Genomic DNA, 12,505 nt, shown 5'->3' on the forward strand with positions numbered 1-12,505 from the left:
TTTACCCTTGGAGCTTACATTTGTATCTGAAAATGAGGAACAATTAATATAGAAGAAACATTTAGAAAGGGAGAAAGATAATTCAGAGTAGGAGAATTTCAGGTGTGCAGTTGAGTCAACTACTAGCTAACCAAAAGTCATTGGTTTATGTGGACTTGGAGTAAGAAAAACAGAATTCTGGGGAAGGATGTTGAGATAAAATATATATATATATAGATATATATATACACACACATCTTTCTTCTTCTCTGGATTTAGTATTTAATTTTCAGTGGTTTATTTAGTTAGATATTTACGTACCTAATTCAGCCATATAGACTTTATATATTAATTTTTTTGTTATTATTTTAAGAAGGTCTGTTTTCCTAAACTCTTAGGCTCTGCTTGCTGCAAGGCAGATCAGCTGAGCAGATTTAAAAGTAATATTTCAAGGATCTGAGCACAGGCAATCTTCATATCTACAGCATCCTATAATTTAGTTTCTTCTATCTCAATGCAGTAAACCCATTCAAATTTTTTTTGTAAGAATCCTGGCCAAACACCTTTGATTTCCAAATATCTTTCTTTTATTAATCTGCTTGCTGAGAAGCTTGTGTAATAGTGTCCATTGCATTTTATTAATACATCTAAAGAGATGCAGTTGATTTCTTTGCTGTCTGAATCCTGAGCACAATTTCTATCCTGATCCTGAGGTACCTGGTGAAATGCAATGTCTGAAAAATATTTCTCCTCTTGTACACTGCAGGTGAGTGGCAGCCTAATGAGCATCTACAGTGCAGACTTTGGCAACGTGGATGTGAAGGGGAACATTCAGTTTGCCATTGATTATGTGGAACAGCTGGACGAGCTCCATATCTTTATTTGCCAGTGTAAAGACCTGGCAGTGGCAGATGTTAAGCGACAGCGTTCAGACCCGTAAGTACACAGAATGCATTTATTTTCTAATGGAATTTTTTCTTTTCATGTGGAAATGAAAACTGCTGGGGTTTTCCTGTCTCTCTAACCTGCTGGAGTAAAGCACCAAGAAATAGATGAAGAGGCTATAATGTGCTTTGTGGGGGTTTTTTTTGACTCTGATTGAGTATAGAGCTGCCCTTATAAATTGGTGTGTATTTGTATTAACATAGGAAATTAAAACTTGTAAGAATATCAAATTATGTTTTAAAATGCCACTTTTCAGATGGTAAATGCCACTTTGATTTGTTTTCAGTAGGATTAGCAGCTATAAATATGACATTTGGGCCTGCTACAGGTATATACTCTGTATTTTCATGTGGAGGAGGCATTTCAACAGCTTTTCCCCAGAAAAGGATATTAGAAGAAAGTGATGTTTTATACATCACCACTGCTGTTGTAATTCTTAAATATACAAGCTGAATAACATAATGCCTACTCAGGTGGATTTCTTTTACTTTGTGAGCAAATATTGTGTATTTTGGAAGATGAAGTTGGAGAGGGTTCTGGATTTTTTAGGTTTTGGGGGATTTTTTTAACTCTTCTAACAACCCTGTCTAAATTTTAGGTATGTAAAGACCTACCTGCTTCCAGAGAAATACAGACTGGGCAAACGGAAGACATCTATCAAAAAGAAAACTTTTAATCCAGTCTATAATGAAATACTGCGGGTATTTATCAAAATATTACTGGTTATAATATAGTGTATGTATGATGTGTGAGGAAGCTCAGCTTTTGAACACGTTGCACTCAAAAGGGACATTAGCATGAGAGGGATTGCTCTGCAGAGCTGGCTGTGTGCTTCCATTGATAGGTTAACTCTGCAGTTGTCTCTGGATCCAGCATTAAGAACACTGGTGGTTTTATACCTCTTGTAAACAAACATGAGCCACGTATGACCATAAGATGACAGAAATAAAAAGGAAATAGTTGGGTTTTATTGTGATTTTTTTGCTTTCTGAAATGCAGAAGTGGGCAGTTATGGATTAATAAACACAGACACTTTTTTCTAACAGTATCACTTTCTGACCCAGCATTAGTAAAAATTCAGCTTAATTTTTTTTTTTCTTACTTCTTCCTGGCAGTATAAAATTGAGAAGGAGCTCCTGAAGAATCAAAGCCTCAATATCTCTGTCTGGCACAATGATACCTTTGGTAGGAATAGCTTCCTTGGTGAAGTGGAGCTGGATTTAGGAGCTTGGGACTGGAATGACCCATCCAGTAAGCAGATCAACTGGTTTCCTCTCAAGCCAAGGGTAGGTTGGCTGTTTTGCATTTTCTGGTGTGTAAGTGCAAAACCAAGTCATTATTTGGGCTTGGTTTTGTGTGTTCTGTAGGTTTTGTGCTGATTATAATCATAAATACTTATACACTGGTCAACAGAAATACAGTTCTGAGATGTCTTGTAGTCTAGCTAGCTTTTACAGTAGGAGAAACTTTCTCACAGTCTAAGGAGTAGGAATTTCAAAGTAGGAATTTCTCATTGTCATATTGCTGCAACAGAAATCTGAAGGCACTTGTTAACCAAATATGGAGTAAACCTTCTGAGAATATGAAGCAAGCACCATTTTAATATCAGATGCTTAGTTTAATCTTTTTTTTTTTTTCATTTCAGACTTCAGCAATAACTCTTAATCTAGAAAACAGAGGGGAGATGAAACTAGCCCTGCAGTATGTCCCACATCCGGTTGGAGGTAAGCATTAGCTGCTTTGCTTGGGTTCATCAAGCCTTTGCTGGTTTTGTCCTTTTTTTTTTTTTTAGTTTAAGAAAACTCAAACCTTGTTTAATGTTTGTCATTCACTTCAGACACCGTCTTTCAAAATAAAAGTTTTCTGTTTTCTTCCTAGAAGAGTAAGTCACTCTGATTGTGAATACAGCTTAGAACCCCAAAAACCATTTTGAGATATTTTGTTGTTTTTAATGTTATTGATGAAGAAATTACCTTATTGTCATAATCTAAGATTTGTTAATGCAATATGTATGTGTAACAAAATTCTGTTTTCTCAATAATTTTAGAGATTATATATCATCAGGCAGATGCTGTGATGTGCTAAGCAATGACAACACACAGAATTTCAAGCGATACTAGGTGTAAGAGGTAGCAGCAAGTATTTAGAAAGCAGAAATTTACAGCAGTCTGATTAGTTTGGTTTAATCTTGTCTGGCAACAGATAGTGGACCAATCTGAGAGTGAAGCCAGGTCAGGTTTTTAATCCAGACAGACAGTCAGTAAGAACCAAATATATTAAGAGCATAAAAGAGCTTATTTGAAAGTACAAGCAACAATAAATGCTAACATCACATAGACTGATGACAAGCTGATCTGTTTATCTAGGAGTCTTGGGAAGAGAAGACCAGTGGCATGTGTTTGCTTAGTTGTAACAGAAGAAAAGTCATTGTAGGAATGCAGACATGATGTGATCTTGCAGTACTTTGATGGGATGAAGATTTCAACTTCCAGAGTACAGAGAGCAATGTTGAATTAGGATGTGAGATAACAAGTCCAGGCTGAATATCAGCAAATGGGCAAGAACTGCTGCATCAGTTCATCAGACAAAATACCTTTAAAAGCCATCTGCTTAAGCAGATGGTTTTTTTTTTGTTGGTTTTTTTTTTTGTTTGTTTGTTTTTTGGTTTTTTTTTTTTTTTTTTTTGCAGGAAAGAAGACTTTATCTACTGGTGAGGTCCACATCTGGGTGAAGGAATGCCATAACCTCCCTCTTCTGAGAGGCAATAGGCTCAACTCTTTTATTAAATGGTAAGAATTGTGGTTGAAGTCATCAAACATGGTAGCCTAATAATGCTACCATTCTGCTTTCTAATTGTATCTTCTTTTTCTACATTCATATTAAAAGAACACTGAATTGCTTTCTGATTCTCCTTTATTGTAGTGCAAATTGTCCTGCTTAGCTTACAGCTTCCAGATGCTAAGCATGTACCACCAAGTAATACTTACTGGGAGAGCTTTCTCTGTCATTATTACTCTTTGGTTTTGTCTCTCAGTCACTTGGTGGAAGGTCTAGTCAAACTGTTCTGGCTTTTATTCACATTTAAGCAAAGCATGTTTGTGCAAAACATGGTTTAGCTTGGCAAATCTTGGGAGGAGACAGAAGCGTGAAATAGTGTAATAGTGTGAATACATAGTTGGATTTCTTCCCCCTTCCTTTCCACATACTGACTAAAAAAGTGAAGAGACAAGAATAACAAGATGGTTGGGGAAATCTCTGATAGCAACAAAATGTTTCAGCGTCATCAGTGATAACACAGCAAATAAACTCACTTGTGCCTCTTCCCCACCTGACTTGCCCTTCCATCCTCTGAGGCACAAGGGTGGATACCTGCTGCCAGTATTTCTTGTAAGGGGCTGAGAATATCACCCTTCACTCCATCTCTGTAAAGCACTGTATCTTCAGTCCTATTTTACCATGCAGAACACTGTTAATCAGAAGCTTTTGCCTTTTCAGTATGTTTAATGCAGGCTGTGCTGTGTAAGGGCAAACTGACAGTGCTTTTTCTCTCTGAAGTACCATTCTTCCAGACACCAGCAGAAAAAGTCGCCAGAAAACAAGGACGGTTACAAAAACGACAAACCCGGTATTCAACCACACCATGGTCTATGATGGCTTTAGACCAGAAGATTTGAAAGAAGCCTGCATAGAACTCACAGTCTGGGATCACAACAAACTAGCAAACCACTTTCTGGGAGGCCTCCGGATAGGACTTGGAACAGGTACTGGACAATCACTACATTAATACTTAATCTACAGAGTTGTCTTTCCTTTTTTTTTCTCTTTTCCATTTCCTCTCTTCTCTTTCAGTCTTTCTTTTCTCTTGAACAGTTTCATTCAGTAACGTACCTATTCTTCAGAACAGATCCTGAAATGTAAATAATAGTCATGTTAGGAGGGTTAGGATGACTGACAAGGAGAAATATTAGAAACAAACCTTTGTCTGGCCATACATTGTATTTGGTACTGTTTAAAGTACAAGATTATGGTATTCCTGCACCTGAAATCTGATAATGTCCTGCAGACTTACTCATGCAAAAACATAGTGTAAAGACAGCAGTGGGTGGAAATAAAAGGGTAGATCAGGAATGCAGGATAAAATTGGAAGATGCTGAATTGTAAAAATTATAAATGCAAACAAGTTTTTAGCATAAGGGCAATATAAGATGTGTAGATAAGCAACAGGAAATGCATACAGTTCTTTTACTTGTCCCTTTCATTCTGCTCTCTGATCTGAGGGGAGGATGTGTTTGGAGTCTTCTCAAGAAATGCAATGTACAAGCTACTTTTCACAAATTAATTTCTCGCATGGCTCACCAGAATAACCTAAATTACAAATTAGAATAACAAATCTTAATTTGCATTTTAGAGTACCCAAGGTTGCATTTCAGTACAACATCAGAACCCTGTTTCATTGTTAAATCTTCTCAGATGTATGGGAAATTGGCATCTTTTTCCTTGGGATTGTGACAAAAAGACCAAGGATAAAAAGGAAAAAATCTGGACAAAGATGACAAAATTTGTGTGAAACTGTTGTTAATTGTATTTGACATAATTGCTCAGGAGTAAAAATGTAGAACTGGATCTCCAAAGCTCTAGGTCAACTACCTGAGGAGGTGTAACCATTTTAGAGCAGGCAAATTTGATTGCCTGTACTTAACTCTGCAGTAGATTAAGTAATTTTTCTCTTAAAACTGACATTTTTCTAGGCAAAAGCTATGGAACTACGGTAGATTGGATGGATTCTACTTCAGATGAAACTGCCCTTTGGGAGAAGATGATGAACTCTCCAAACACCTGGATAGAAGATACACTACCTCTCAGGATGCTTATGGTTGCAAAATTGACAAAATAAGGTGGATTTTTATTTGTTAGTGTCAAAAAGAAACCTTGGGAATTAAATAGAAAGCATAGGGGTGGAACTTGGAAGAGGAACACAGCTTTTTTGACAGCTTCTGCTCTGTTACTGTTCTGGTTTTGTGCTGTCAGATGTCACTTTGTATTTCAAACATCTGCTTGCAGATCATTATGTAAATTGTAGGGATTTTAAAATTTCTTATTCACTGAAAACAAGAAAGAAGGTGCTTACAGAACCCAGTGTTAGAGGTAGCTGTGATACCTGGATGATTGTGTTGTCTAACTGAAGCATTTCTGATTCCTTAAATGATCCCAATAACCAGCAGAAATATAAGAGCAAGTCAACTGTTTCTGTACATTGCTTGGATTGTTTATGAAGTCTTACTGATGAGACAGCAACATTAGTGTTAAAGCTCATTCGTATGTATTTGTATCCTTATTAAGCCATGTTAGGTCTCACCAGCGTGGATTATGGGCATGAAGAATTTAGTTTTTTGAAAGTTCCTCCAGTTGTAATTGTACATTTCTAGGACATGAAAGTTACTTCCTCAATGAAAGAAGTGTGGCATGAAGTGGTATTGTTGATGTCCTGTTCTGCAAGGTGCAGAGGACTTAGTTCCAATGTACTGTAAAAATCAGGGTTATAAAAGGTTTGCTTTATATATGTGTTAATCATCTTGCTAGCATACAATACTTAGTCTTAAGTGCAGAACATGTGAAGGTGAAACTTTTTTTTATTCCAGTGCTACTCAAGAGGATCTAAATGTGCCAATTTTAGTGCTGACAAGGACGTTGGGTATTTATTCTCCAAAGTGCACTTGTTTGTACCTGTATCCATTGGTTCGGGTTTTTTTGCAAGAATTGAACTTACCTGTGCTTCAGCGCCACCGTTAGGAGACTGGGAGGACTGTGGTGGGCTTTGCTTAGTTTTGAGGCATAGGAAATAAGACTGGAGTTTTTAACTTGTAGAAATGCATGCTACTGGTAGATAAATACATAAAATAAAAAATATATTCATTTTGTTTTCTTTTTTAAATAAATGCAGCCTATTTAAACTAAATAGGAGTTCAGTTTTTATTAAATTCTAGTGGTTTATGTTAGCCATTCAGCATGCAATATAACAAAATGCAGACAGAAAACATTTTTGAAAATAAATGTACAGTTATTTACTCCAGTTAAGTCTAAAAGCTGGTGAAATCTTTCACTTCAGTTAGAGTAGAGGGGAGAAGGGAGCTCTTCACAGCTCTAACACAATTGCTTGATTTAATAACAGAAATCTAAATGCTACTTGGTATTTATTATGCATTATGAACAGAAAAAAAAGGAAAGATGCTCTTCAACCTTCCAGGGAACCCACTTTCTCTCTCATCAGCCAGGCAATCTGTGGAGTTTAAAAGTGTCAAAAGCAGTTTGCCAGTCTCTGATATCTTCCTGCTTCGGGTGTTTTGGATGAGATTGGCAACTGCTACAGCTTCCACTCTGCCAGACATATACAAAACACTTTTTGACTAGGGAACACATGCACATGACATTTCAGAACAATGTCTTTTTACCAAAATACAGCTGCTGCTTTGATTCTATATGCTATTCACTCCAGAAAGGATGGTGATTCTGAAAAAGAAGAGGCACCTAATTTATTTGTATTCACTCCCTATATGAATCAATTTTTCTGAAAAACATAGGTTGCTGTGAACATGACCTACAGTTTCACAGAATTAATGGTTCTGTTGCAGTTTTATCTCCTGTGAAGCTCCAAATACATTGCGAAGTCAAATCAGCTTTAGGTTCGTTTGTAGAGATGGGGTCTTAAGGCTCCACATTTGCAGGACCCTCAAAGCCAGCAACTGACTCAGAAGTCACTATTGAAGGGCTGCTCAACAGTGGGCCACAAATGTCATGTAATCTGCTGTCTTCTATACTCTACCAAATTTTATACCTAAACTTCACTGCTATCAAAATAAAATGTTTATTTTGTGACAGTGACAATCTCTTTGTCTTCTGATCATGTAGAAGACATTCTGTGTCTTGCTATTCTTTTAGTCCTCCTAGAGACTGACGCAGTATTTTTCTGGTATCTCAAAAGACTCTGTGTATCACCTCTACTAATAGACCAAACCTCAAATTTTTAAAGGTTACCTGAACATGAATGCAAGATTTACTTGCATATTGCACTTGTAATTAACTGCTTTGATTAACTAATGACATAGGGGTACTAGGTACTCATCTAGGTTTACCAAGAAACTGAGACAAGTAACAAAAACTGTCCCTTAAGTACAAAACTTCCTCCCCATTTTTAATACCTTTCATCATGTACAGAATCCCTAACTTCAGTAGTATGATAATATGCTGACAGAGAAATATGAGTTGGGAAGTTGATTAAGACAAGAAGTTTCAAGAAACTACTTACTTTGTTCTCAAGGCAAAGGGAAAGTCTTTAGTCACCCATAACCAAAATTTTAAAGGTGTGTTATTAGCTACTCATTAAAGGGCAATTTGATAAATTAATAGCTAAGCTTTGTCATAAAGGTGAACTGGAATTAAGAATCAAAACAGCCACACTCCTAAAATATCTTTATGTATTCATTCTTGTCTGGAGAAACACAACAGCTCCTTCCTCTCTTCCACTTCATATTACAAGTTCATCTTTCTTTTAGCCCATGATTTATTTTTCTTTTTAGCACATATGTGTGTATATGCATATATACACGTGTGTATATCTTCTAAATTATACTGTTTTCACTTGCTATAAACCAGGCTTCAAAGTCCCAGCTCTCCTTTTGTTCTCTGTGTTCAGAAACCTCCCATCACTGCAAGTAAGGCTACAAACCTGAGTTGGTGCAGAAACTCCCATTGCTTTGGTTTCACCCATTTGAAACCTGTCCTGTGCCCTCCTTCTCTTGTGTGCTTCATGTCCTTACCCACAGCACTCTCTTCTTTCTCCTTTGCATCCCTTTTCAGAGGACTCAGCAAAGCCTGCGCTGACTTTTTTCTTCCAGTTGCATTTTTCCCTTCCCTATCCTGTCAGCCAGATTTTTATTAGCTGCTAAATAAAGTTGCGAGTTGTTCAGGGCAAGGTCTGTCTTTACTTTCCATGGACCTTCAGTGTGTTCTGAGGTCAGAGCCTGCTATTCTGATTCTGGCATGTGCAGGATGTAAGCTGAGAACGAGAAGTTCTTCAAGCTTGTGGAAATTCTCTTTCCTTTCCAAATCTGGGTGCTTTTGAGAGTGTCAGCAATGTTTGTTTGCTAAGAAACACTGCCAGCTCTTTTAGCCACCCTGGTGGGGCTGGCCTGGCTCCAAGCAGCCTGGATGAGGTCATGAGCTCTGGAGTGACTGGATTCAGCGTCTTACCTCTATGGAAACAGAACCTCACAATAGGAGAGACAACAAACAGACAGCAGGAAGAAAATACCTGGTAAGAAAAGAGTTTTCTCTTCTTAAACCCTGCTCTTCATTGTATTTCCACTGAATGGCCTAAACCTTTCAGTCCTTCCCCCTCTCCTCCATTATTTGCAAAGGATCCAAGGTAGCAACAGCAGTGAGAGAGTGCAGGATGGTGGAGGCAGAGCTGGTGTCTGTACTGCAGGCGCTACTACACAGCTCTGAAATACTTTGTGCTTCACAGATGTTTATTCATTTTTGTTGTACATTATCTTTCATCCTTACTTTGAGCTGGCTCCTTCCCACATCCTATCTTTACCTTTAGTCAAAGCTCAGGAAGTCACAAAATCTAATTATCAGTGTGCTGTTTCATGTGCTGTTTCAGGTCTGCATCCAAATGAAATACTTGTAGATGAGTTGCAGGCTAATTTTTCAAATGTCTGGGTAGCATGCTGTGTGATTCAGCACCAAGAATAATTTTGGTGCAGATGTAATAGAAATATTTTCCTTATTTTTAAATGAAGAACCAGATTTTTAAAATTACATGTCTAAATTAATCCAGCAGATCAGTGTGAAAACTCAGTTGAGGAACTGTTTCTCCAGGCACAGAGGCTTTGTATAATGAAGCATTCACTATTTATCAAGATACTATAGATCTTTTACTTGATTCATGAATCTCTAAGCACAGGATAAGGCTATTCAGTTATTTTTAGCTACCTAATGAAATCTTGTAAATCAATTAAAAGTTTGACGTAACCCTTTGTGTTTTATTTGCAGTTACAATACAGAGCTGTAGGAGAAAATAAAGGCAGAGGAAAAGGATTGCGTAAAGAATTATTTACAGCTTTATCACTTACAAGCTTTTTACCTAAATATAATAGTAGTTCTTGTAGCTACAACAGCAGTGCCTCGAGAAGGAATAATTAGCTAAGCTAATCATCAGCAAATGAATAGGCTTGCATAAATACTAAGCCCACACTCTTTGCTTTCGCTTACGGAGTCTGGCATCCTTAAGTCTCAGCGTGCCTGACTCTGCACAAGAGGAGGGGGAGGGCAGCAGGCCTGTGTAGTTTCTGGCTGACATTGATTTTGGGAGGTCCTGTTCCCCCACATCAGTTTCTCTGGACTTCCAGAGAAATACCACCAGCTTATGGCAGCAGTGTTGGCCACAGAACCACTGGGCACTGTTTAATTATGCTGAATGTCACTAACAGAAGCAGCCACTATAAAATTTTATCTTGTCTTTGCATGAGACAGGTACTCCATGGTTTAGGAGACAGGAGCAGGTAGGGCTGACTCCACAGGTGATCCAGAGACAGGCAGAGATGTGGAAGATCTGACAAAAAGCTTGGAGGAACTCTGTGAGAGCTCTAAGGAGCAGAGTGAGGAGGTGCTACTGCTTTCACACCTAGAACAGCATCATCATCTTTTCTCTATACTGAAGAAGAAAGTGGATGACACACACAAACACTGCAGAGACCTGGAGCAGCTCAACGTGAAGCTGGAGAAACTGAGGGTAGAGGATGCTGTGAAAATTAAAACCCAGACCCAGCGTATTCAGTATTTGGAGGGGCACTTCATGGATCTGGTCAAAAACTATGAAAAGATGACCCAGTTCAAAAAAGAACACAGAAAACAGCACCTGCAGCTGTGGGAGGAAAAGAAGCACCTGCGGCAGGACAGGGAAGCGCTCTTCAGCCAGGCTGTGAGGGAGAAGGAAGCTGAGGTGCTCCGGCTGGTGGCCCAGGCCAGGAAGCTCTCACAGCAGTTATGCGCCTTGCAGGAGAAATATGCTTCTGAGAGTCAGAGAGCCCAGGAGCGAGAGAAGGAGCTGCTGGAAGCTCAGAGCCAGCTAGCAGATGCCTACACCCAGGAGGTGGATTCACTGGAGAAGCAGCTGCAGCTCCTACAGGAGAGGTACTAACAAGCTGCTCCAAGGACCGAGCAGGCAGAGAGCCAGCAGAAGGCCCAGGGCAGTGAGCTTCAGGCCAAGCTGGAAAGGACACATGAAGAGAAAGAGCAGCTTGGCCATGGAGAGGAGCAAAGCTCTGCAAGATAAGGAGTGGGAGATTCAGAAGCTGGAGGAGAAGCTAGAGACTGTGAAGGAAGCCATGCAGAGAGCAGGAAGGTGCCTCAAGAAAGAGGCAGCAGCCGACAAAGATCTGAAGGTTCAAGATCTCCAAGGACAGCTAGAACGCAGCAAACAGGCATACAATGAACTCCTGCTGCGGTTTGATGCTTACAGAAAGCACAGCATGGATTTGCTGACTAAAGAGAGAGCTCTGAACATCAAACTCCGTCACTTTGTTGCATAACTGCAGTTTTTTCTCTGTTCTCCTCGCAACAGGTGCCTCTGTGGTAACACACACCTGAATTTTGTTCCTCTCCATGGGACCCTCCTCTGGCTTCGTTATACTGTCCTCACCAGCTGAAACCCTCCTCCACTGACAGTTCTGTAGCCTTTGTCATTATGCCTTTATGAAAGTAAATCACTACACTCTTAAACCTGAGCATGGATCATTGAACCAGTTAAACCTGTGACATGAATGATTAAGGTGGAAAACAAAAAATATGAATTTGCTGAATCATAGGTTTTCTTTTTTTTTTTTTAGTTAAAACCATTTTATTTTTCAAGGTGACCAAAAGCTCAGACTCTTAGCCTTTTTTATTTGATTCTGCTTTGAAGTTCAACAGAGGCTGGGAATGTAAGAGGCTCTGAGGCTCCAAGAAAATCCTACCTTGCAATATCTCTGCAATTCTCTAAATTCAGGGACTTAAACAGTAATCCAATAATATAATACAACAAACTGATTCTCAAGCAAATTACTGTTTATAGTTTTCAGATTTCTTCAGTCATTTAAACCCTATTTAATGCCAAAGTAGTATTTATATCCCCATTTAGCTCAGAATAAATTGTAAAGTCTTTTGGGTTGTTTCAATCTGTTCTTTGGAACCAGATGATGTTCTAGATGTTCCACCAGGGTTTTTTTCCTGTTTTTAGCTGTTTCATTCAGATAAATATTAGTGATACCCTCTACCATTTTGAGCATGTCTGGCAGCTTTTGACAAAAAAAAATCTTTTTGGTCAGCATTGTGGGATCCAGAGACCTTCCACTCTCTCTTGCTGGTCTCCTAGGCAAGAAGGAAGATTTTTGCTGCTGAATTTCAGCTCTGCTCTTTAAGTCTCCAACAAAAAAACCCCAAAACAACCACCATGAGGAGCCAAACAGCATCCCCCACATAGGCTGTAGGCAGCTGCCTCCAGAGTACCTCAAGTTCTTTGCCACATGCTTATGGCTTGGGA

At 38.8% G+C, this 12,505-nt stretch overlaps 2 protein-coding genes across 13 annotated transcripts in view; both read left to right on the forward strand.

The window, feature by feature from the left end:
- Nucleotides 1–6,880, forward strand: part of SYTL2 (synaptotagmin like 2) — a 53,981-nt gene extending 47,101 nt beyond the window's left edge. For all 12 annotated transcript variants that reach the window (XM_059838474.1, XM_059838475.1, XM_059838476.1 and 9 more), the window contains 7 exons: nucleotides 746–915; nucleotides 1,523–1,625; nucleotides 2,040–2,210; nucleotides 2,570–2,648; nucleotides 3,614–3,713; nucleotides 4,480–4,685; nucleotides 5,673–6,880. In XM_059838474.1, the coding sequence (XP_059694457.1) occupies nucleotides 746–915; nucleotides 1,523–1,625; nucleotides 2,040–2,210; nucleotides 2,570–2,648; nucleotides 3,614–3,713; nucleotides 4,480–4,685; nucleotides 5,673–5,818 (975 nt within the window). In that variant the 3' untranslated portion in view covers nucleotides 5,819–6,880. The remainder of the gene's footprint in view (nucleotides 1–745; nucleotides 916–1,522; nucleotides 1,626–2,039; nucleotides 2,211–2,569; nucleotides 2,649–3,613; nucleotides 3,714–4,479; nucleotides 4,686–5,672) is intronic.
- A 3,585-nt stretch (nucleotides 6,881–10,465) lies between these two features.
- Nucleotides 10,466–11,706, forward strand: CCDC89 (coiled-coil domain containing 89). The gene is given in 2 exon segments (XM_059838481.1): nucleotides 10,466–11,223; nucleotides 11,225–11,706. Coding segments are annotated over 2 exon segments (1,050 nt in total). The 3' UTR covers nucleotides 11,517–11,706.
- The last annotated feature ends 799 nt before the right edge of the window (nucleotides 11,707–12,505 follow it).

This window comes from Haemorhous mexicanus, chromosome 2 (genome assembly GCF_027477595.1).
Source record: "Haemorhous mexicanus isolate bHaeMex1 chromosome 2, bHaeMex1.pri, whole genome shotgun sequence".
In the NCBI taxonomy this organism is placed as follows: domain Eukaryota; kingdom Metazoa; phylum Chordata; class Aves; order Passeriformes; family Fringillidae; genus Haemorhous; species Haemorhous mexicanus.